Raw genomic sequence first — 25,538 nt, forward strand, 5'->3', positions numbered from 1 at the left:
CAGCTAGCATGAGGTCACAAGGGGCATGCGGTGTGTCTCATGCTTCACAACACCATACTCTGACCTTCCGAGGGTCGTTGCCAAGCCCAAAACCTGCTCCGCTAGAGAAACCATCCATGTTTGTGGGCAATGAGCAGTTCTATTAGCTCATTCAACAAGTGCAGGCGCTCACCCCGGTGGTCTAAGGCCTATAGCAAACAACAGCACGACCGAAACCGATCCGACAAAAATTTGGTTGGCCCAGCTACCACTCTTAGTCGTTGACGCACCGCATGCGCCTGTCCAGGCACCGCTCTCGAGTTTGAGAATCGAAATGGCCTCACCAGAGTTGACACACTCGATGGAGCAAATCCTAATTGGGATGGAAAATGGCACACTCTAAGCCCCCATTCTGACAAGGACTCTGCTCCGAGCCACTCGCATTCTTGCCATGTGGAGCCTCCACCCAAGCAGGACGCTGATCTTAATAGGAGAATCGAAAAGACAGGCCAACATATTCAGACACTTAGTGGTTAGGCTCAGAGGGTAAACAACGATCTCAACTTCTCCTCGAAGCCCCCTTTCTTTCAGTAGATCATAGAGAAACCGATCCCACCCTAGTTCAAGATGCCCCAAGTAGAGTCGTACGATAGCACCTCGAATTCTCTTGATCATATGGAGAGTTTCAAGACTCTCATGATGCTGCATGGAGCCACCGATGTCGTGCCTTGCAAGGCCTTCCACGCAATCGTCCTCAAAGTGGCTTAGTTCTAGTTTTCAAGGCTTTGGCCCAAATCTGTCTACTCTTTCGAGCAGCTCGCCCGTCTCTTTGTGGAATACTTTATCTCCAGCTGGAGATGGCACTACAGTTTAGACACACTGCTGGACATCAAGCAGAAGGAAAAAGAGTCTCTCAAGGACTATGTTAACCACTTCAATGTAGCGACACTAGAAGTCCACGACCTAGATTAGTCGGTTGCAATGTCGGCGATGAAGAGCGGCTTATGACCACGTGCTTCCTCTTCTCCTTGGAGAAGGGCTTCTCCGTCGACTTTGCCGAAATATTAGCACGAGCAGAAAAGTATGCCAACGTAGAAAAAGCCATGTCCTTCTATCACGAGTCTACTAGTGGGGGATCTCCTCGAGGAGGCAAGAGGGGGTGCGAGGAGCGAACAGAGCCAAGGAGTATTTCACCTCAGTGCGAAAGGGGCTCACGATGATCCAAGAGCCCCCCTTAGAAGTTTGAAAGGTACGCCCCACTCATGTTCTTAAGGACTTAGATTCTCATGGAGATTGAGGGCCAAGGATACCTCCACCTTTCACATCAAATAAAGTCTTCGACGGTCAAGAGAGACTAAAACAAGTACTCCTACTTCCACCGAGACTACGACCACAACACTTAAGAGTGTCTCTAGCTCAAGGACGAGATCGAGGCACTCATCCAATGTGAAAAATTGGATAAATATGTTCATGCTCGGCACCTGCCTTAACCTCTAGTCTGCCACCTTCGGAGCCAATCGACAACAGCCCGACTACTGGAGTCATCAACACCATCGTTGGTGGTCCCACTGAGGTCCCAAGCATCTCGAGCAACTGAGCCCCCCGAGAAAACTACTACAAAACGGCCATGGATCCTGCACGTAGATGGGTCATCAAGCCCGAGGGGCAACAGGGCTGGACTGATACTCACCAACCCGGATAGAGTGATCATAGAGTATGCTCTATGGTTTGAATTCTCAGCCTCAAATAATGAGGTCGAATATGAAGTAATGATAATCGGCCTCAAGCTTTTCAAGAAGCTCGTGGTTTGGCAACAAAGGTCTTCAGCAACTCACAACTAGTGGTCGGCCAAGTATGAGAAGAATTCAAGGCTCAAGAGTCGTCAATGATTAAATATCGACAAAAGGTAAAGGAGATCACCTAATCTTTTTGTAAATTCGACATACAACATATTCTTCGGACGGAGAATGCAAGGGCCGACCTACTATCGAAATTGGCCACCTCAGAGACTGTCGAACTAACCAAAACCAGCTACTTCAAAGTCTTGGAGACCTCGAGCATCGATGAGACCGAGGTCGTGATGAAAGCCACCAACGAGCTGAGCGAGATAGACCCTCTCATTGACTTCTTGAAGGATGAAAAAGTGCTTGTAGTCAGGCTAGGGCCCTCTGAATAAAGCAACAAGCCTCCCACTATATCCTCCTCGACGACAAGTTATATCGAAGATTATTTTTGTTTCCATTCCTAAGGTGCCTCCAACCAACCAAAGCAGATTATGCTCTTCAGGAGGTGCATGAGAGCATCTACAATAATTACTTAGGAGGCAGATCTCTGGCCTACAAGGCCCTGTAGCAGGGATACTACTAGCTAACCCTGCAAAAGGATAAGGCTGAGTTCATCAAGAGGTGTGTCTGATGTCAATGTCATTCAAACATCCAACGGTGACCAGCAGCACCACTGACGCCGATCAACGCCCCTTGTCTACTCTTGCAATGGGGGATCAACATCCTTAGACCTTTTTTTGTGGCAATTGGGCAGGGCAAGTTCCTCTTTGTAGCGGTGGACTATTTTACCAAATGGACAGAAGCTGAACCAGTTGCACAGATCACCAAGACGAAAGCTCGAGACTTCGTTTGGTAGGCCATTATCTACAAGTTTGGACTTTCCTAGGTAATCATCACAGATAATACACATCAATTCAACAATGTCGATAAAAAGACTTCTGCACCGAGCTCAGAATTGACCCTTAATTTACTTCGGTGGCACACTCCCACTCCAACGGAGAGGCTGAAGTGACCAACTGAACAATCCTATAGGGACTAAATGCGAGACTGGATCGAGCGAAAGGGCTATGGACCAAAGAGCTCTAACGTGTCTTGTGGGCATACCGAGTAATGTCTTGAGTCCCTATGAGAGAGATGCCCTTCAACCTTGCCTTTGGAACATAGGGAGTAATCCTATTGGAGATCAAACTTCCATCACTTCGGGTGGAAAGCTTCGATGACCAAGCAAATTTAGATCAGCTCCACGCCAACCTCGACTTGTTGGAAGAAACCAGAGAATGAGCTTAAATCCATATGGTGGCATACTAGTAGAAAGCAACTTGGTACTACAACTCAAGGACAAAGGCAAGCTCCTCCGACCTAGCGACCTCGTCTTAAGAAAAATTGAAGCATCCTGAATAGGATAGATTAGAAAGCTAAGACCAAATTGAAAAGGCCCACACCAAATAGCTGAAGTTGTACGGCCAAAAGCGTATAGACTAGAGCAACTCGAAAGCACCCTAATCCTATAGACTTGAAACTCAGACAACCTTTGCATCTATTATCAGTATGGTTCATTATAATTCGAGCTTATTTTAAATAAAAAATCTTTTTATTGCATTTGCTTTTTAGGTTGAACAATTGTGACAAGCATACTTGACTCGAGATACCTAGGGAGCACCTAGGCTCCGACCTAAGACCTCTGAGGTCAATGATAGTCCGACAACAAAACCAACTAAAAGAAGATACCTTGAGCCGACCTGGGACCTCCTCAAGTCGAGATCACTCAGAATTCCTCTAGAGCAAGACCCAGAGATGACCAATAAAGTGTTGGGAATTGTGTCCCAAAGCCAATTTTTAATTGTAAGAAATTGGATTATGTATATATTTTATTAAAATGAATAAAAATTTATTCTGGCAATTTTCTATTCATCACAAGTGTTACATCTTCAAATTGAACTCCTGTGTATTGTGATGAAGTCCTTAGGACTAATTTAGTGGATAAAAGAGGTTTTATCATTTAGTCCTTAAACCAGTTCGCGACCAAATGATGAGCTGTCAATTGGACAATAGCTATGTCAAGTATAGGTCGTTGTGTGTCATTTAGTTGGTTGTCCTCTTAAACCAAGAAGTGTGGAGACACTGTGTGGCATACAGGTGAGATGTAGGAGTACATCATCACTGAACAGTGACTCACCTGCGTAGCACTCTACTGTCGGGAGTTAGCTCGCAAAGCGTATGGGCATAAGTACCCCTTAGACCTGAGACTGTCACGGTGACTTGCAAGCAACTCACTGTACTTAGGCACTGGATGACCTGAATTTCTAATTCAGGGATCGGAAGGATGCTGGGTGCAGTCAAGTACTCGCAAAGTCTGTGTACGAGTCAAGATGGGATTGACCGCTCCAGATTATAGGAGTTGATGTCTCGCTGTATTTCAATTCAGTAAAACCTTGGCCAGGGTAAACCAAGTGATGGTCACTTGATTTGATTAATTGAAATACACTATGGATGACCGGACCCAGAGTTCGACAGTTCACTCTGAGGTCATCTTGAGCATCGATGGTCATAGGGATGAATTATGCAACAACCATACGTCTAGGTTCTTGAATGTTGCTTTGCATATTCGACCTATCCGGACGTCGGGTATCATTGCTAGATGGTCACCTCGATTAGTGCATGGAGTAGTCCATGTACTACCGGCTTAGTGTTCGAACCTATCGGAGTCACGCACATTAGTCAAACTAAGTAAGAAGGTCTTGACCCAATTTAATTAAGAATTAAATTGTGGGTCATTTGGAATTTGGTTCTGTCTATGTTCAGCTAGCACTGAACATGAGGTACATGCTAAATTTCATGGATGAACAACTAATTAAGTCTGTATTTCGGGTCAATCAAGTTTCAATTAATGTAATGGAACTTGATCAGGACTCAATTGTTGAGATTGGATTTGATTGGGTCTAAATTAGTGTAATTGGGCTCGATCATGATTTAAGTGGGATTTAATTTCGTATTTGTTCTGATCTAAGTCGGACTTGGATCGAGCCGAAACTGGACCCAATTGAATTCCCCATGAGTCGGACTCATGTGGAATTTTTTCCGAGTCAAAAATCATTTAAATCGGCTGTCAATTTGGATTAGAACCAAATAGGCTTGCTTTATTACAAAATGGGCTAACCCATTTCCTATTTGGCTAAAACCATTTCAATGGTTAACGGCTGACTTGGTTTTTAAATCCCATTTAAATACCTCCTGTGGACCCATGGACCCTTAAGCTCATGGACCCTTAAGAGATGCTTGTGAGCCGCGATGGAAAGGAAGCCTGGGAGCAAAAACAGAGTCTTCTCCGTCCTTGGTTCAACGCCACGACGTGCCACCATCCGGACTCCGTTCGGCTTGCCGTCTGGACCGGAATGTTCGGTTTTGAACCGGCTACATTCCGGTTCATTTAGATCTTTGAAATCTGGCACGTTTTCATCGATTCATTAGTTTTTTCCCACCGTTTGTTTTGAAACAAGCGTTATGAAATTCATCCATAAATGAATTCTTTAATGCTTGGTCAATAGCGCCTCTTAACTCCTCTTAGCGTTGGCCTATTTGAGGCCACCGTATCATCTTGAAGATGAGAGGATGAGAATTTTCTTGAGAAGAAAATAGTCAGACAGAAGGAGTTTTTGATTCTGTGGAGAAGAAGAAGAAGAGAGAGGAAGGAGTCCTTTCTCTCTGGTGGTTTGGAGCTCGGCCCAAATCCGATGTCCTCTCCTCCCTTCTATTCCCTCTGTGATCAGGATCAAGAGACGGGCGTCTGTGGCTTAGGCGTGCTGTGAAGAAACGGGAGAAAAGAAACCGAAGAAAGAAAGAAAGAGAAGAAAGAAAGAAAGAGAAAAGGGAAGGTCCTTTTTCTGGATTTCTTTTCTTCCAAGGGTCCCTTTTGCAAAAGATTGTTTTGCACGAGTAAAGACAACATCCAACCTTCTTACGAAGCTTGACGTGCGTGCGAAGTAGAGGGCTTGCAGATCCAGGCCTTGCAGAGCTACCTTCAGGGATCCAGATTCAGATCCAGATTCAAATTACCTCGACCAACTTCCGCTACGGGCTTGAGGTAATTTTATATAAAATTTAAATTTAATATTTATAATTGTTATAAATAAAATAAAAAAAATTTAAAACTGATTTTTCATGCCTGGCGTTCGATTTTATCGGACAACTCGGGAAATTTTTCCTTCAACTGGTATCAGAGCCAGGTTGGCCGATGGAATTGGCCTATAATATCTAGAATTATGCATGATTTAATTTTTAAATTTAGATTAGATCTAGATTTATTGATAAAATATCAATCTTGTGCTGAATTATAAGGTTGTCCTGCTATAAGGTTAACTCCTTATAGTGAAAAGGTTGTCCTAGCGCAAAATTGAGATTAATTTGTATCATAAAATAAATAGTTTATTTTTGTGAAATTATGCATAATTGATGTTTATGAAATTTCAGTTTTAAATTTATTATGACCACAAAATTTAAATATAAATTGTTTATATTTGGAATAAATTGACACCTTGAATCCATGATCATAATGCATTTAATAAAGAATTAAATGTTGAATTTAAAATTTAAAATTTGAATTTCAAATAAAGATTTAAAATTCAAAATTTGAAATTCGAATTAAAATTTAAATTTGAACATGGGATTTGGGGATGGGTTAGCGCAATCAGATTAGTTGACTAGGTTAGACCTAATCATGAAATCAAATTGAAATGGACTAACTTAAGAAACATGATTTAATCTAATCAATAGTTGAACTAGACTAAATCAAGGTTTATAAAATGATCAAACTCAATAGTTGTAGTTTATCATATCCAAACATTTCAATTGGATCTGATTGTGGCTTAGTGGTCGAGCCCGAGTTCCCAAGGATAACCTAAATCAACTTGATAAACCAATTGGTGTCTAAGGTAAGTCGGCATTTGATCATGGTTTTTAATTGGGGCTACCTCTTACCTGGCCAACATAGTTGGTGTCTAGGAAAGAGGTTAATGGCGTAACCCTCCCATGATCTCTCTTACCTGGCCAATTTGGTCGATCAAGTTTTGATTAAGGTACCTTGATACTTGGCACTCACCCATGCCATTAAGAAAAATCAGTGTGACTGATTTAGGTGTCTAATAGACCAATAAGAGCTAGTCCTCTATATGATTTGGTGAAGTCAGTGGGAGGATTTAGAATTATCGGTCAGTGTTACATATCATTTAAAATCCTCTAAATTATTAGGTCCTTAAAATGATAAAGTTATATAGATAACTAGATCATAGCCTCCCATTAAGGTGAATGATAATAGGTCCAATATTACAGTTGAACATGCAGGACGCTTCCGTCTGGTGTTCCTCTAAATACTGGAATTATCCTTCATTATATGATAGCTTTTTGAGCTATCTAATTGTGATTAGGTTGGCCGAGCCTTCCTCGGGCCTGATCATACATTAGGTAGTATCATCGAGTTAGTTCATTAATGGTTGGACCTAACCAGGATTTTCAGTGGAGGCCTCCGCCTACTGATTACCACTTGGGGCAAAATTGATTGCTAGAAATTGTTTAGAGAAATAATTGGTAATGTACCTACCCTTAGATGCACATGGGTTGGCCGAGCCTTCCTCGGGCCCGTATGCAGTCTATGCGGATTCTAGTACCCACTAGGGAATTAAAGTAATTCCTCGAATTAAAGGTAGAGGCTATTAATTCGATTAAAATAGTGGGAGAAAACTTTAGACTAAAGTCCAAGTCTTTAGGATTAAATAAATCATATACTGATTAGTTGGGTTTTTCCTTTATTTTTCAGATATGGCTAACTCATTGTCCCTCCGAACACTATTAGACAATGATAAGCTTAATGGACCTAACTTCGATAGCTGGTATCGAAAGATGAAAATAGTATTAGAGCATGAGCGGATCCTGTATGTGATATCGGATCCTGCACCTGAGAAACCTGCAGCCAATGCACCACGTGCAATCTGAGACGCTTATCAGAAGTGGCTCAACGATCGCACTACAGTGCGTTGCATCATGAGGGCCTCGATGAATGATGAGTTTAGTCGTAAATTCGAGGAAGCGCAGCCAGTGGAAATCCTTCAAATGTTGAAGGAGTCTTTCGGCACACCTGATGATGTTGAACGACATAAAACCTCCTGCGCTATATTCAATGCCCGCATGAGGGAAGGAGCATCGGTCACCGATCATGTATTGTACATGGTCGAACAAATCGATCGCCTAAGTAAACTTGGCTTTCCTTTGCACGAGCAATTGGGCAAGGACGCCATTTTAAACTCACTTTCCAAGTCCTACCTGACCTTCCTTAGTCATTATAGAATGACTAAACCTGAAGTATCCTATCATGGTTTGCTAGGTTTACTGCAGACCTATGAGAAGGATCACCAACTCAAAAAGGAGTCGGTGAATGTGGTAGGTGGGACTTCTGCAGGACTTTCTTTCTTTAAGAAAGGAAAGAAGAAGAAGGTGCAGAAATCTCGTGCTGGGGTCTCTAAGCCCAGCCAGACTAAGAAGCATAAAGCCGATAAGAGCAAGGCAGAGTGCTTCTTCTGTAAGAAGATGGGTCATTGGAAGCGGAACTGTCCGGCTTACATAGCGTCCCTTGATCCAAACAGGCCTAAGAAGAAAAAGCAGCAAACAGTTGCTGCACAAGGTAATTATATGATAACACCTTGTAATTTTTCAATTTATGATTCTACCACTTGGGTATTGGATACCGGAAGTCCAATTAATATTTGCAATTCGTTGCAGGGACTTCAAGTTAGTAGAAGATTCAAGAATGACGAGAGATTCCTGAACGTTGGAGATGGAAGATCAGTTCCAGTCCTAGCTTTAGGAGTCATTCAGCTTGTTTTTGAATCTAGAGTAGTCATATTAGATGATTGTCATTATTGTCCAACATTTTTAATGAATATCATCTCTGTAGGCCTTTTGGCCAAAAATGGTTATTGTTTATCAATAAAAGAAAATTTTTGTGATATCATTTTGAATGGTATTAAAATTTTTCGTGGACAATTGAAATATGGCATTTATACTCTATCACTGCCTGTGAATGTAATGTACACCTCTAATAAACGCCCTAAGTTAGATAATGTCAATGAAGCCTATTTGTGGCATTGCCGGTTAGGTCACATAAATAAAAACAGGATAAACAGGTTAGCCCAACAGGGCATTTTAGAAATCAATGATTGTGAATCATTGCTAACTTGTGAATCCTGTCTTCTGGGTAAGATGACCAAGTCACCTTTTTCTGGAAAGGGTGAACGAGCCAGCGATGTTCTTGGCCTCATACATACTGATGTATGTGGACCTATGAACGTAAGTGCCAAAGGTGGTTATGCCTACTTCATAACCTTCACAGATGACCTATCCAGGTATGGGTATGTCTATCTGATGAAGCACAAGTCGGAATCATTTGAAATGTTCAAACAATTTCGTAATGAAGTAGAAAAACAGACTGGAAAGAGTATTAAGATCCTTCGGTCAGACCGAGGAGGAGAATACCTTTCTGGTGATTTCTTGACTTATCTAGAGGAGAATGGGATTCTCTCACAATGGACCCCTCCAGGAACACCTCAGCACAATGGTGTATCCGAAAGGAGGAATCGAACTCTGTTAGACATGGTTCGATCCATGATGGGGTTTACTAGTCTGCCTGTATCTTTTTGGGGTTATGCTTTAGAGTCTGCGTGTATAATACTAAATAAGGTTCCAAGTAAGTCTGTTGAGAAGACTCCATATGAGATATGGACTGGGCGTAAGCCGACACTTTCATACCTTAGGGTTTGGGGATGTCCGGCTTATGTTAAACGTTCTCAAACTGACAAACTTGGTCCTAGGTCCGATAAGTGTTATTTTGTAGGGTACCCCAAGGAAACTAGGGGTTATTACTTCTACCTTCCTAATGAACAAAAGGTGTTCGTAGGACTTAAGGCAACCTTTTTGGAAAAAGAATTCCTTAGTGAAGGAATTGTTGCCTCTAAGGTTGAACTTAATGAAGCTCAGCAGATGGAAGATTTAACACAAACTACTGAACCCACAGAACCGGATTCGATTAGATCAAACCCGGAGCCCAATGTAGAAGCACCATTAAGGCGATCAGGTAGAGTACCGCGTCAAGTGGACAGATACTACGGTTTTTTGGTCCAAGATGCAGATCCTATTGAGCTTGATGAGAACAATGAGGATCTGATTACCTATATGGATGCTATGCAAAGGTCCGACTCTGAGTTATGGCTTAACGCCATGAGATCCGAAATGGAATCCATGGAAATCAATAGTGTATGGACACTAGTTGATCCACCCGAAGGGATAAAACCCATAGGGTGCAAATGGATCTTCAAAAGAAAGAGAGGCGCAGACGGAAAGGTGGAAACCTATAAAGCCCGTCTGGTTGCCAAGGGGTATCGTCAACGTTATGGTATCGATTATGACGAGACTTTTTCCCCTGTGGCAATGCTAAAATCTATTCGGATCATGCTAGCTATAGCAGCATATATGGATTATGAAATCTGGCAAATGGATGTGAAAACAGCTTTTCTAAATGGAGAGCTGGAAGAAGAGGTGTATATGATACAACCTGAGGGTTTCACATCCATAGACGAGTCCAAAGTATGCAAGCTACAAAAGTCCATTTATGGACTTAAGCAAGCTTCTCGAAGTTAGAACATACGTTTCGATAAAACTATCAAAACATATGGCTTCGTTAAGAACGAAGAAGAACCTTGTGTCTACAAGTGGGTTAACGGTTCAGTGATCACATTTCTTGTGTTGTATGTGGATGACATTCTCTTAATTGGGAATGACATTCCTGCATTACAAAATGTGAAACTTTGGCTGTCATCACAATTCTCCATGAAGGATTTGGGAGAAGCATCCTACATCTTAGGGATGAAGATCTATAGAGATAGATCTAAGAAGTTGCTTGGATTGTCCCAATCCACGTACATCGACACTATGTTGAAGCGGTTCAACATGGAGAATTCCAAGAAGGGCTATCTTCTGATAGGCCAAGGAATTTCTCTCTCTAAGAAAGATTGTCCGACAACTTCCGAAGAGAGAGAGCGTATGAGTAGAATCCCATATGCTTCTGCAATACGTTCTATCATGTACGCCATGACATGTACAAGACCGGATGTTGCTTACTCACTAGCAGTAGCGAGTAGGTATCAGTCTGATCCGGGTGAGAACCATTGGAAGGTGGTGAAAACCATCCTTAAGTATTTAAGAAATACTAAGGACCAATGGTTAATCTATGGAGAATCTGACTTAAAACTTGTGGGGTTTACAGACTCTAGTTTTCAGTCAGACCATGATGACAGTAAGAGTATGTCAGGATTTGTGTTTACCCTGAATGGAGGAGCAGTCTGCTGGAAAAGTTCCAAGCAGAATTCAGTAGCCGATTCCGTATGCGAAGCAGAGTATGTTGCTGCATCAGATGCGGCAAAGGAAGCTGTTTGGATCAAGAAGTTTGTAAATCAACTTGGTGTTGCTCCCTCAATCAATGGTCCAGTTCTTTTGTATTGTGACAATACTGGAGCCATTGCACAAGCAAAGGAGCCAAAGTCTCACCATAGAACCAAGCACATTCTGCGTCGCTACCACCTTGTACGAGAGATTGTGGAACGAGGTGACGTCAATCTTCAGAAGATCGATGGAAAGGAGAACCTAGCTGACCCATTCACTAAAGCCCTTTCTGTAAAGGAGTTCGATTATCACAAATCGAAGATGGGTATAAGATACTGTACAAATTGGCTTTAGTCCAAGTGGGAGTTGTTGGGAATTGTGTCCCAAAGCCAATTTTTAATTGTAAGAAATTGGATTATGTATATATTTTATTAAAATGAATAAAAATTTATTCTGGCAATTTTCTATTCATCACAAGTGTTACATCTTCAAATTGAACTCCTGTGTATTGTGATGAAGTCCTTAGGACTAATTTAGTGGATAAAAGAGGTTTTATCATTTAGTCCTTAAACCAGTTCGCGACCAAATGATGAGCTGTCAATTGGACAATAGCTATGTCAAGTATAGGTCGTTGTGTGTCATTTAGTTGGTTGTCCTCTTAAACCAAGAAGTGTGGAGACACTGTGTGGCATACAGGTGAGATGTAGGAGTACATCATCACTGAACAGTGACTCACCTGCGTAGCACTCTACTGTCGGGAGTTAGCTCGCAAAGCGTATGGGCATAAGTACCCCTTAGACCTGAGACTGTCACGGTGACTTGCAAGCAACTCACTGTACTTAGGCACTGGATGACCTGAATTTCTAATTCAGGGATCGGAAGGATGCTGGGTGCAGTCAAGTACTCGCAAAGTCTGTGTACGAGTCAAGATGGGATTGACCGCTCCAGATTATAGGAGTTGATGTCTCGCTGTATTTCAATTCAGTAAAACCTTGGCCAGGGTAAACCAAGTGATGGTCACTTGATTTGATTAATTGAAATACACTATGGATGACCGGACCCAGAGTTCGACAGTTCACTCTGAGGTCATCTTGAGCATCGATGGTCATAGGGATGAATTATGCAACAACCATACGTCTAGGTTCTTGAATGTTGCTTTGCATATTCGACCTATCCGGACGTCGGGTATCATTGCTAGATGGTCACCTCGATTAGTGCATGGAGTAGTCCATGTACTACCGGCTTAGTGTTCGAACCTATCGGAGTCACGCACATTAGTCAAACTAAGTAAGAAGGTCTTGACCCAATTTAATTAAGAATTAAATTGTGGGTCATTTGGAATTTGGTTCTGTCTATGTTCAGCTAGCACTGAACATGAGGTACATGCTAAATTTCATGGATGAACAACTAATTAAGTCTGTATTTCGGGTCAATCAAGTTTCAATTAATGTAATGGAACTTGATCAGGACTCAATTGTTGAGATTGGATTTGATTGGGTCTAAATTAGTGTAATTGGGCTCGATCATGATTTAAGTGGGATTTAATTTCGTATTTGTTCTGATCTAAGTCGGACTTGGATCGAGCCGAAACTGGACCCAATTGAATTCCCCATGAGTCGGACTCATGTGGAATTTTTTCCGAGTCAAAAATCATTTAAATCGGCTGTCAATTTGGATTAGAACCAAATAGGCTTGCTTTATTACAAAATGGGCTAACCCATTTCCTATTTGGCTAAAACCATTTCAATGGTTAACGGCTGACTTGGTTTTTAAATCCCATTTAAATACCTCCTGTGGACCCATGGACCCTTAAGCTCATGGACCCTTAAGAGATGCTTGTGAGCCGCGATGGAAAGGAAGCCTGGGAGCAAAAACAGAGTCTTCTCCGTCCTTGGTTCAACGCCACGACGTGCCACCATCCGGACTCCGTTCGGCTTGCCGTCTGGACCGGAATGTTCGGTTTTGAACCGGCTACATTCCGGTTCATTTAGATCTTTGAAATCTGGCACGTTTTCATCGATTCATTAGTTTTTTCCCACCGTTTGTTTTGAAACAAGCGTTATGAAATTCATCCATAAATGAATTCTTTAATGCTTGGTCAATAGCGCCTCTTAACTCCTCTTAGCGTTGGCCTATTTGAGGCCACCGTATCATCTTGAAGATGAGAGGATGAGAATTTTCTTGAGAAGAAAATAGTCAGACAGAAGGAGTTTTTGATTCTGTGGAGAAGAAGAAGAAGAGAGAGGAAGGAGTCCTTTCTCTCTGGTGGTTTGGAGCTCGGCCCAAATCCGATGTCCTCTCCTCCCTTCTATTCCCTCTGTGATCAGGATCAAGAGACGGGCGTCTGTGGCTTAGGCGTGCTGTGAAGAAACGGGAGAAAAGAAACCGAAGAAAGAAAGAAAGAGAAGAAAGAAAGAAAGAGAAAAGGGAAGGTCCTTTTTCTGGATTTCTTTTCTTCCAAGGGTCCCTTTTGCAAAAGATTGTTTTGCACGAGTAAAGACAACATCCAACCTTCTTACGAAGCTTGACGTGCGTGCGAAGTAGAGGGCTTGCAGATCCAGGCCTTGCAGAGCTACCTTCAGGGATCCAGATTCAGATCCAGATTCAAATTACCTCGACCAACTTCCGCTACGGGCTTGAGGTAATTTTATATAAAATTTAAATTTAATATTTATAATTGTTATAAATAAAATAAAAAAAATTTAAAACTGATTTTTCATGCCTGGCGTTCGATTTTATCGGACAACTCGGGAAATTTTTCCTTCATAAAGGAGACGGCCTGGGTTGACCTAGGACCTCCTCAAGTCGAGCTCCCTTAGAATCCCTCTAGAGCAAGACTCTAGAGATAACCAACAAAGGGGATACCCCGGGCTGACTTGGGACCTCCTTAACCCAAGCTCACTCGAAATCCCTCTAGAGCAAGACTCTAGAGATGTCCAACAAAGAAAACACCCGGTCGGAGAGATGACTAACAAAGGAGATACCCCAGGCCGACCTGAAACCTCCTCAAGCTGAGCTCACTCGAAATCTCTTCAGAGTAAGACTCCAGAGATGACCAACAAGTGAGACAACCCGGGCCGACCTAAGACCCCCCTCAAGCTGAGCTCACTTGGAATTCCTCTAAAACCAAAGTTCGGAGAAGATCAACAAGAGAGATAAATCGGGCTGACCTATGACCTCCTCAAGTTGAACTCACTCAAAATTTCTCGAGGTCAAACTTTGGAAAGATTGACCAAGAAGCTGAGCTCTACACTACTCCTTCTTGGACAAAATTAAACGTAAGGGAAGAGTTCAGTGCGACAACCTAAACTCAAAACCAAGAAATGAACAACAATAAGTAAAGGACGAAGTTATGTACTTTGGAAAAAATTTTTACTTTCGTTGTGTTTTAGTGTATACATTGACCTCGGCAGAAGCCGAGCAAAAAGATCTACAAGAGAAGGTCAAATCTTGGGGCAACGACTTGAACTCAAGTGAAAAACAAACAACAAGAACAAAAGCCAAAGCCAAGTACTTGGAAGATTCTTTACTTTTTTTAGTTTTGAACTTTTACACTAATCTCAGCAGAGACCGAATAAAAAGAAAGTACATCAAGCTCGATTTACCTAAGTGAAAAGAAGAAAGAATAAAAAGATGGAAAGGCAGGACTTCATTCCTCACCTTTCCTGCCTTTGCCATTGTCGAGGTCATTGACGCCGCCATCGACCTCACCCTCCTTGCAGCTAGTGCCTCACCGCCATTGCCGCTGGCCTCACCTTCTTCGATGCATTTGCCACCCCTTCCTTCACTGACACCATCGTAGAGGCTAGAAAAGTCCATCCTCGGTAAGAGTTGCTGAGCCCAACCACGGCATACCTCGAAACTCTTCCCAAAAGCATCGATCTTGTTCTCCAAGGTCTCATTTTGGAACTTCTCCGAGGCAGGTACTCCTCGAATGCCTTCGCGACCTTAGCCACAGCATGGATGACCTGCTCCCTAGCCTTGGCAGCTCGCTCCTCGGCCTTGATGGCCTTCTGCTTAGCCCAGACTAACTTCACAGAAAGCTCCGTAGCCTTCCGCTTGGTGGCTTTGAAGGCCTCCCTAGCTGCGGATAGTTGGGCCTAATTTATTTTTGCCTAGGTCTGTGTGGCTGAGGCATGGGCTTATGTCGACTCCATCTTGTCTTCGGCTGCCTTCGCCCCACCTCGGGCTGCTGAGCTAGCTCCTCAGTAGCCTCTGCCCCCTCCTCAGACAGACGAACGCACTCTTTAGCAACCTCCCACTTCACCCTGAGCTCCGAGCCATGCCTTGAGAGCAATGTGATCATCTCATATGCATAGCCGATCTCATGGCATGCTAAAAAGAAGAATAAGGATTGGTAGTCTAAGTAAACAACTTTATGAAGGATTGCAAGTCTCCTCGGACAACAACTCCTGCAGGACAAGGATCTTGGAACGAGACTAGAGAAGTTTGTCCAAGGCCCCTTGATCATTGCCAGACAATCTCGGAGGCCGATTCAAGTTCTTCTAAGGTGTCCTCCATACGGTTTTGAACCATCATGGCTGCTTAGAGTAAATGAAGAAGAATCTCTCCTTCCATCCATGGATCGAAGAGGGAGCACCACATATCAACTTGTGGCTTTTTGGAAGAAAAAAGTACCACCAATTGTTGTCCTGAGGATGCCTCTTCAAAGTGAAGCACCCCCTGAAAAGCAAAACTGAGGCAGGAATATTTCAAAGAAGGCAGAGAGAGAGAGAAAGCCGACGAGGATCTGCCACGAGTATGAGACCAGTTAGGTCGAAACGAGGCAGTAGACCCTCATCAGCTGGATGAAAAAGGGGTTAAGAAAAAGTCTTAACCCGACCCTTAGAGTCTCATCGTATAGACCGAGCCGAGAAGAAGGGGGTCGGGGAACTCGGTCATTAGGACCAACAAGCTTGAAGACGAACTTGGAAGAAATGAAATACTAGGCTCGGGCGTAGTCCATTTCCTCTTGTGTGAGGATAGGCACCTCGCAATCTGAGCTCAATCGGACTCGGACTCAGCTGGAGGTGACGGATGTCGAGCTTGAGGAGAATGGCCCGACGACCAACTCCCCTCAGAGGCATTAAACTCGGCTCCACTCATGGTGGTAGAGAAGATGAAGGAAACGATGAAGAGGAAGACGAGGAAGCAAAGAAGAATATAAAGGGAAGAGGCTGAGCAACTAAGGAATGTACCCACTAGAAACCAGAGAATGTGGAGGACACCGGTGCTGGAGATGAGAGACTTCGCAAGAGCACCACCTAGGAGCCTAAACGCTTAAGCACTTGGGCAGAGGAGAAAATGGAGCAAAAAATATAAACTGAAGGATGGAGCCACCCTTTTTTAGAGTCGCGGACGACCCAGATCATAGCACCGGTTCGGCTATCCGGAAAGATTGAGCTACATTCATCTAGAGCTACAATGTGGGCAATTCGTTAGGATCACTGCAGTAATGATGCCTCAAAAGTCCTGCATTAATGGCACCTCAGGATAGCTCATATCTAATAACTCTTCAAAAAGGCCAATCGACGCATTTTTTATTCCTTGATAAGAGCTCTGTCCTCGATCGAGGTAATGAACTTAACTCCCATCACCCAAATTGGAATGCAGCTCGGCCTTAAAAGTGGGGTATAAGTGATGAAAAAAAATATTGGACACCTCGACCTCGGACAAGGCCTACCTCAACAACCTCGGTGCAAATAGAGATAGGCAACTTTGGCCCTAGCCAAGGAGCCAACGGGCTGAGATGGACAACTTTATCTCCAACCGAGGAGCCTATCAACACACACCGATAAGGACTGACAGTTCTGGCAATTGGCTGTCATAACAGTGACTGGCCGTTGCGACAACTTTGCATTCAGCGTGCGGTTCGTACCGTATACTGCTCATGCCGAGGCCGTTCTACTGGCCACCACCTAACCACTTGTGCACGTCAACCCAAATAACGACAAAATCGACTCCCCTATATAAAGAGGAGATTTGGGGGACCTCATACAATATTATTCACAGAGAACCAGCCTCTGCTGAAATTTTTTTCTTTTACACTATTTTCTCTCTATTCTAACTTAGGTATCAAAGAGTTCTTTAATGAAAACTCTTCGGCAAGCGGACTTCTTGCAGGCCAATTCGAATGAGGCTAGTTTTTTCAGATCTTGACCAGCTGGTTCAGCTCGATTTCCGCCGACCACAGGTCAGCTGAGCTGCACTCTGATCTCAGTCCTGAATTCATAAATTATTTCTTTTTGTATGTATATCCTAACTCAATAAAGATAGATATGTAAAAAGAAATAATTTATAGAGATATACAAGCATATATTAAATTTTTGAGACTATATATGGGAAAAAAAAATAATTTAAAGGTATATATATAAATAACATATTTGCAAGAGTATAAATGTAATTTTATATATTTATAATGGTAAGAATAATTAACAAAGATATATAAGTAGATAGTCAATTTACGAAGGTATACGAACAATTTTAGATATTTATAAATATGCATACACAAAAACACAGTAAAAAAAATCAAATTTATCGTTCATACTATACTAAAATAAATCTATTAGAATAGCAACAACAAAAGGAAACGAGCACAATATATGGAAGGATTGGTGATTGAGGGAGAGATCTTAGGAAATTATGAAAAGAGAATTGGAAACATAATGTATCAGATTTAACTGCAGAATAATAACTAATAAAAATTCTAGACGGCGTTAACGATGATAAACGAGGGCTGACAACATTTTTCAAAGCAATTGCACCAAGATCAGTAATTAATTTATGGATTGATTGCATCGAGGGACTATATTGTTCTATTAATATCGTTATATCAGATGATATTCGAGGGGGAAGGAGTTCGGCAGGCACCCACCTTCTCGATTTGCTCCTCCAAACCACTTGCATCCGCAGCAGCAGAAGAGCGGTCGGCGGACGAGTCGGCTCGGAGGTCCAGCGTCGCTTCTGCCGCAGGAGGAGGAGGAGGAGCTCCAGGATCACAATCACGATGACAGGTGGTCAAGGAAGAGGGAGAAGCGGCACTCTCCATAGGATGGCCAGCGATAGCGTTCGGCATGGATGCCGCCACCGGGAACGTCAGCCTCCTCGGGTGGTCCGTCCCCAGCAGCTTCCCGGGGGTCCTGCTCCTCCTGATCGGGTTGTTCCCGGACGGCATCCATCCCCCGAGCTCCGAGGTGGACGGAGGAAGGATTAGGCGGAGAGACTTCATGAGCCTTTTTTTTTTCAAAAAAAACTTTTTCCTTTTCACTTTCACAAAGAACTTAGCTGATCAGGAGGAAGAGAGGAGAGATGGATATATCATGGATGGGAAGCATCTGCACTGCAGGCTGGCCAGAGAGAGAGAGAGATGGATGATGGTGGTGATGGTGATGGTGGACTTCAGGTGCAGTGTAGGTGGAAGATTTTCGTTGACTCGAGGAGGAAGAGAGGGTGAGGAGAGTTGGGCATCGAACGAGTGGTGGAAACGTGATCAGGCCTGGCAAGTAGTCGGACTTGGATGAGGTCGTCTTCCCAATCTGATCAACTACCATGGAATACCCACCTCACAAAATAAAATAAAATAAAATAAAATAAAACAAAACTGCCCACCTTTCGCTTGGGATACTGTTTCTGCCTCCGACTTTATGGCAAATGGATCCGATACCACCTGTAACAAGGTCGGCAAATTTTGGGTTTATTTAGTTGCATAATGTAAAATAATTGAAAAATAACTGATCTACTGAAAATATATTGCCTATATCTTTATTTTATAGAAATATTATAAAAGATAATCTACTAGAATAAAATCAAAAGATTGAAGAACTTGCTTGGATTGAGGCGTGTGATAAACACTGCCTGAAGAACGTGATTCGCCCGCTACATGCAAGTTTGCGGCGATCTCGTCCCTAAGGTATAACAACCCAACTTAGCTTGATCCTCCTCTAACGAGCACAATCGCTGTGGAGGCTTGACCCGATCGACTCCTTCAGATGTCCAGAAAAAAAGAAAAGATAAGAAAAAAATATAGAAAGTAGAAAGTTGAAGAATTGAAGAACTTTGTCTATAGAAAAAAACTCTCGAGAGATAAAGTACCAGTGAGAAAAAGAGAGAGAAAGAGAGAAATTGGATTGGATTTTGATGAATCCCATTGGAGTCTATTTATAGACTCTATCTGAAGATCGAATAGATGCAATGGTTCCAAAGATACGCAATATTTCGGAAATACCATATCTTTTTGGAAGTCAATATTCTCTTTTGAAGAGTCACAACTCTTCTGAAAGAGGCATCTCACAAAAAAAAACATTTAAAACAACTAAAGATCACGGGATGAGAAAAACTGAAATCTTTTTTTCTTTTTTAATTAAAACTCCAACAATCCCCCATAAAGATTTAAATTTTTTGAAATTAATGAAATAGAATATCTGAGAAACTTATACTGTGCAATAGGTGAGGTGTCCCTTGGCAGTATCTATCTAAAGAAACCATAGTGGATTAGACATTGAACTAGGTCCTTTGACTCAGACTTCTACTTATCACACATATAGTACAAATCAATTAAGTCAATATGCGCTCAGCACTATTTAAAGGCGTTGCGTTTAGTACTTTAATTTTTCTTGAGAATTTTATTAGAGTTAGCCCAAACTCTTGGTCGCGGCCTATACGATAATTCTCACATAGGTAAGTCCTTGAAGAATATTTGTAACCTGATACCCTGCAGATTTTCTATCTTGAACTTATTAAAAGTATAACTCAACCTTTTTAATATATATTTTTATCACAAAGAGCACTCATCAAAGGGATGGGAAGAGTTATACTCCGAAAAATATGCTCTGACATGATCACTCAATTAATTTTATTTCTACTACATTGAGCCTCCTTCATAGAATCTCCAATCAAGAGGTTGGGTATTTACCATCAGTGACCAAATAGTAGGCTTAAGCTTTATCCCCCTTGATGATTTTAAAACTCCACTCCTAGACAAACTCTTAGTTAATTCATCTGCCAAGTTTTTCTCATACTTGACAAATTTTAAGAAAATAATATTACTCTTTTTGAGTTGTCTTATAAATTTATGATGAATCCGGATATGTCGATTCATCTTTCTCTTTGTACTCTTTTGATTTATAAGATTTTGAGTTAGATTCTAAATTTTGAATAAATGCAATAAAAAGAAATAATATCAATAAAATTGAAAAACCACACTAAAAATATATAACAAGTAATGTAACTTTATAATTTCTATACATTTTCAAAGTAGCATTATATATTTTGAGAACAGCTAATATCTGCATAATTTTTAAAGCAACAGTAATTTTTACACAGCTTTTAAAAGTGCAGAAGTTTTCTGCATAGATTTTAAAGATGCAGAAAATTCTGCACAAAAATTAAAGATAGCAGAAAATAGATTGCATAGAATTTAAAATTGTAAAAAATCTGCACAAATTTTAAAGTTGCAGTAATTTTTTATACAAATTTTTAATCTGAAGAAAATTTCTGCACAGACTTTAAAGTTGCAGAAAAATGATGCAAATATTTTAAATCTACAAAAAATTTCTGTATGGCTTTTAAAGTTGCAAAAAAAATCTGTTTGCCCAATTTACAGAGCAATATGACTTTCTTAAAAGACTGTTTTTTGTGAAGAAAAAAATATTTACAGCTGTCTAATTCTCTACAATTAGAATCAAATTTAGTCCTATGCAATTGAACTAAATTTGATAAACAATCAAATAGCAATTTCTAATGTAATCAAAAATCATGCTCTTAGACTATTGGAGAAATTAATGCCTAGAAACTACTATATTTTTATTTTATAGAAGTATTATAAAAGAATAATATACTAGAATAAAATCAGAAGATTGAAAAGAGCTTGTCTGGATCGAGGCGTGTAATATACATTGCCCTAAGAATATAATTCACTCCCTACGTGCAGATTTGCGGCGATCTAATCTCCAAAGTACAATAATCTGTCTTAACCCGATCCTCCTCTAGTGAACACGATTGCTGTGGAGGCTTGACTCGACCGACTCCTTCAGATGCTCAAAAAAGAAGAAAAGATAAAAAGAAGAAAAAGTAGAAAGTAGAAAGTAGAAAGTTGAAGAGCTATGTTTGTGGAAGAAACTCTCAGAGACAAAGTACTAGTGAGAAAGAGAGGGAGGTTGAATTAGATTTTGATTAATCTTGGAAGAGTCTATTTATAGACTCAATCCGAAAATCAAAGAGATGCGATAGTTTCGAAGATACGAAATGTTTCGAAAATACCGTATCTTTTCAGAAGCTAATATTCTCTTTCGAAGAGCCACAACTCTTCTAACAGAAGCATCTCACAAAAAATATTTTAAAATATTTGAAATAATTAAAAATAGGAAGTAATAAAATTTTATTTTTTTAATTAAAACTCCGACACCATCTACCTGGGAAAGCTAACGTCCGGCCCTTCGATGAACTATACTTTAACATGCTAATGCCTCTGTTGACTGCGACTTCATTCGGTTTGAATTAAATTCAGAAGTACGACATGACCCTTGTATTTCAAATCCTTAATTTATCATCACATACCCATCTCCCTCGCACCCTTCTCTCACGATCACCACGCTTTGAAAAGCAGTCTCTCGCTGCTGCATCAACATTGGTGCTCCTGGTCGGAACTTCTCCCGAACACCTGGTGGCTACATTGATGGCGGCTCACAACACCAACATGCCAGGAGGATCGGTGACCAGTGAGAGACAGAGGGCAAGCTCGACCAAAGGGGGTGGAAAGGGATCTCCCCCGGGGGTGGCCGAGCATATTCACTCATGGTTAGCAGTGGCGCAGGGCACTTCCCGACGGCCGGTGTAGTCCGGCCATCGCATCACAACGGCAGAACTGACAAAGCTCCAATGCCACTTCACCGAGGTGGTGAAGCTGCCAACCAAACGAGTGGCGAAGGTGCGAAGTGCCTGGGTGACGACGGCGGTGGACCGTGGACGTCCAGAGCCTGGGGCAGCACATTCCGGCAGAATGGGTGGCTCATGATCTTTGGCTCCGTAGGAAGCTCGAGTACGATGTTGAGGCATTTCCAATGGCAGAGGATCTGATGACATTCCGATTTAAGTCCGGCGATGACCGGGTAGCAGGATTGGCGAGCGGGTCATGGCAGGTGGCGGGCCAACTGCTGGCCATGGAGGAGTGGAAGCCGAACCTTGTTTCGAGCGTCCACACCGTGAGCCAGCCGGTGCTCTGGCCTCGACTGTCGTGTCTTCCACTCGAGTATTAGGAGAGGGACTCCATACTCAATATAGCGGTGGAGGTGGGCCAGCCGTTGGAGTTGGATGGCTTCTCTGACCAGCTCCAGAGGGTGGTCTATGCCAGGGTGAAGATTAACATTTGTCTAGGGGGAGAAGGCGAGGTTCTAGTAGGCCTTCGTCTAACATTTGTTGTGAATTTTTAACTATTACACAAATCTAGAATCCATTGTCTCCATTTCCCTCTTAAATATCAAACTATTTTTTCCGATATTTACAAGATGTGATTTTCTTACTTGAGGAGGAGAAGGAGGATGAGGAGAAGCTCCAGTGGAGGGCTCTCTAGAGAAGAAGGAGGAGGACGACAATGACGAGAAGCTCCGATGAAAAGCTCTCTAGAGGAGGAGGAGGAGGAGGAGGAGGAGGAGGAGGATGACGAGAAGCTCCGGTGGAAGGCTCTCTAGAGGAGGAGGAGAAGGAGGAGGACGATGACGACAAGCTCTGGTGGAGGGCTCTTTGGAGGAGGAGCTCAACAGGAGAAGAAAGAGGATTTGGGGCTCTGGTGGAGGATTTGGGGCCGATGGGGGATTGATAGTTAGGAGAATATATGGCTTCCGATGATGCTTATAAGCGCCGTCTTGTTATTAAATTTCGACGGTGCTTAATCATATCATCTAATATCCACAATGCTTATATATGTTAGCTAATTCAAGACTTCTAACGGCACTTACCAAAAAAAACGTCAAAAAATTGTGAGCTCCCTTGCCGATATTTTTAATCGTCGTTATTTTGTGACACTAATAAAAAGTGTCAGCAAATTTTGGCATAGTACACAACTTATCGACGCTTCTTCCTGACATCAACAAATAACAGTCGGGATTAACTTTTATTTCCATCCCTCGTCAAGGCCTACCATGCTCGGATCGAGGCAGACCTTGCCTGGTCTATGGAGGGGTTCTCACTAGTGCTTGGAGCTTGATCTGGGAAAGAGAGGGACGCGTGGTCATGCCCATGATCTCAAGATGGTTGGTGATGCACGATCTTGGGGGGTGCTCGATCTGAAGATGATTGATCGCAGAAGGGTGCCCACAAAATGCCACAACGCACAGAAGGGGGAGAGAGGGGCGCATGGACACGGAGCGCATCGCGAATCTGGGCGTTCGTGCCCGCTGACCTAGGAAGGCATTGAAGCAGGGGAAGCGGGACTACCACTGCTTCGAGAGGATAAAAGGGTCTGGAGGCACATTGGCTCATGTAGAGTATTGCATTGCCTTCTATTCAAGTATTCCTTCTAGTCGATTAAGAGAGCTAGAGAAGAAATTCTTTAATCTGTCTCAAAGAGGTATGATTGTAGATGAGTATGAGGCCGAGTTTTATAGACTGTCCCGATTTACTCCCACCCTGATCATGGATGCTGAGTGTGGGATAAGGAGGTTTGAAGAAGGTTGAAGCCACACTTACGTCAGGGTTTGGCTATAGTGCACTCGACAAATTATAATAATTTGGTAGATAGAGATAAGAATATGGAAATTATCCAGGAGAAAACCCAAGATACTATAGGTGTGAAGCAAAGGAAGAGAAGCAGAGATTCTGATACTCGTAATCAACAAAATTTTGGTGAGTCTATGCATTCAGGAATGCAAAAATCTTATAAAAATATTACTCAGCAGGACAAGCCTAAATATGAAGGATGTAGTCGTGCCCATAAGACCAAGAATTGTAGGCGATTATCTGGAGCTTGTTTCAAATATGGCCAGCAGGGCCATAAGATAGTGAAGTGCCCTCACAATCAGTAGGAGTCTCAATCAATTCAGAGGCCCCAAGATACTAAGACCTAGCAAATGCAAGCTCCTTTGCTCCGGCTCAATCAGCTCAACTGTCTTCTCCCAAGCATCAAAAAGGGAAAGACCGCGCACTCAGAGCCATGTTTATGCACTGACTTAGTAGGATGTTTAGGCATCCGACACTGTGGTATTAGGTATATTTCTGATTTTATCTGTTTATGCTCATGTGTTATTTGATTCTGGTGCTACGTATTGTATTTGTGTAAAAGCATAACCTGCCCTATTTATCGTTAAAGTCTGACTAGTAACGCACCCCTATTGGAGGTGAGATGATTTAATCAAATCTGCAATTCTTGTACAATTTATATAGTAGGAAAAAAATTGGTTGCTGATTTAATAGTCCTATATATATATATACAGATACGGTCCACTATTAGTTTTAGTACAGTTTTTCATCCCTAGAATAATAGCCAGACAAAAAGGACCATTCAAATCATAAAAGACATGTTGAGTGCTTGTGCAACTGATATTAGAGGCTACATGAAACTAGAGGATAAGATAAATGAAAAATATCCAAACCTTTTTGCAAATTAAAGTGTGGCAAATTTTGAGGACAAAATTTTCTTAAGGAGGAGAAGATGTGAGATCCGGCCTAGAATGAGTCATTTTGGGTTGAAGTCAGCAAGCCCAACTGACTTCAGCGAAGAAGGGATTGAAATAGAGGATCACGATCGCGATCCTTTACTTCTTCTTCCCCTCTTCGATTGAGTGGATAAGCCACAGCAACCGTGGCTACTATGGATTCCGCAGGGCGTTTGAACGGTTGTCGGTCATTGGGTCATGCTCAACCACCACAAGGATCGCGGGCGGGTGCAACGACGTCGGGTCTATCCTCTATCTGAAGCTCTTTAAATACCCGAGTTCTCCTTCACTTGATCCACCACCAAGCTTCCATTTCTTCTTTCTTGACTACGATGACTGATGCGCTACCACATTTGAGCTCTACTACCCTCCAAAATCCCCCTCGTTCCTCAAATCTTACTGCCATATTTTTTTGTTTGTTTTGAGATCTATTTTTCTTTGTTGGAAACTGTCGCCGCTACGAAGTTCACAACCACTGCATCTCTTCGCTGAGTCATCATCCTCCCATTGTTTCTTTAGGACGAGTTGCCGCCATCTTGGGCAGCTTGGGATGCTACCCTTTCTCTTTTTCTATCTCCTCTCGTACATGTTTGAACCCCCGCATCTTTCCAACGCCGGTTGCACCATTGCGTCGCAGGCCATCGCCACCATTGCTAAGGCCACCTCGACCATTGGTTCCTTCTAGTTTGGCCATCGGACCCCCGGC

The 25,538-nt window shown here is 42.3% G+C and overlaps 1 protein-coding gene across 5 annotated transcripts in view; it reads right to left on the reverse strand.

Annotated features, from left to right (window-relative positions):
* LOC103697786 (uncharacterized) overlaps positions 1-18,721 on the reverse strand; it is a 24,129-nt gene extending 5,408 nt beyond the window's left edge. For 2 of the 5 annotated variants that reach the window (XM_088712517.2, XM_008779714.5), the window contains exon 1: positions 18,061-18,715. In XM_088712517.2, the coding sequence (XP_088568643.2) occupies positions 18,061-18,414 (354 nt within the window). In that variant the 5' untranslated portion in view covers positions 18,415-18,715. Of the gene's footprint in view, positions 1-18,060 lie in introns of all 5 variants that reach the window. The other 3 variants (XM_088712518.2, XM_026801370.4, XM_039114758.3) reach the window with 3 other exon arrangements.
* Between the last annotated feature and the right edge of the window lie 6,817 nt (positions 18,722-25,538).

Source organism: Phoenix dactylifera, chromosome 16, assembly GCF_051530095.1.
Source record: "Phoenix dactylifera cultivar Ajwa chromosome 16, Ajwa_hap1_PhDact_Kaust_v1.1, whole genome shotgun sequence".
Classification (NCBI taxonomy): domain Eukaryota; kingdom Viridiplantae; phylum Streptophyta; class Magnoliopsida; order Arecales; family Arecaceae; genus Phoenix; species Phoenix dactylifera.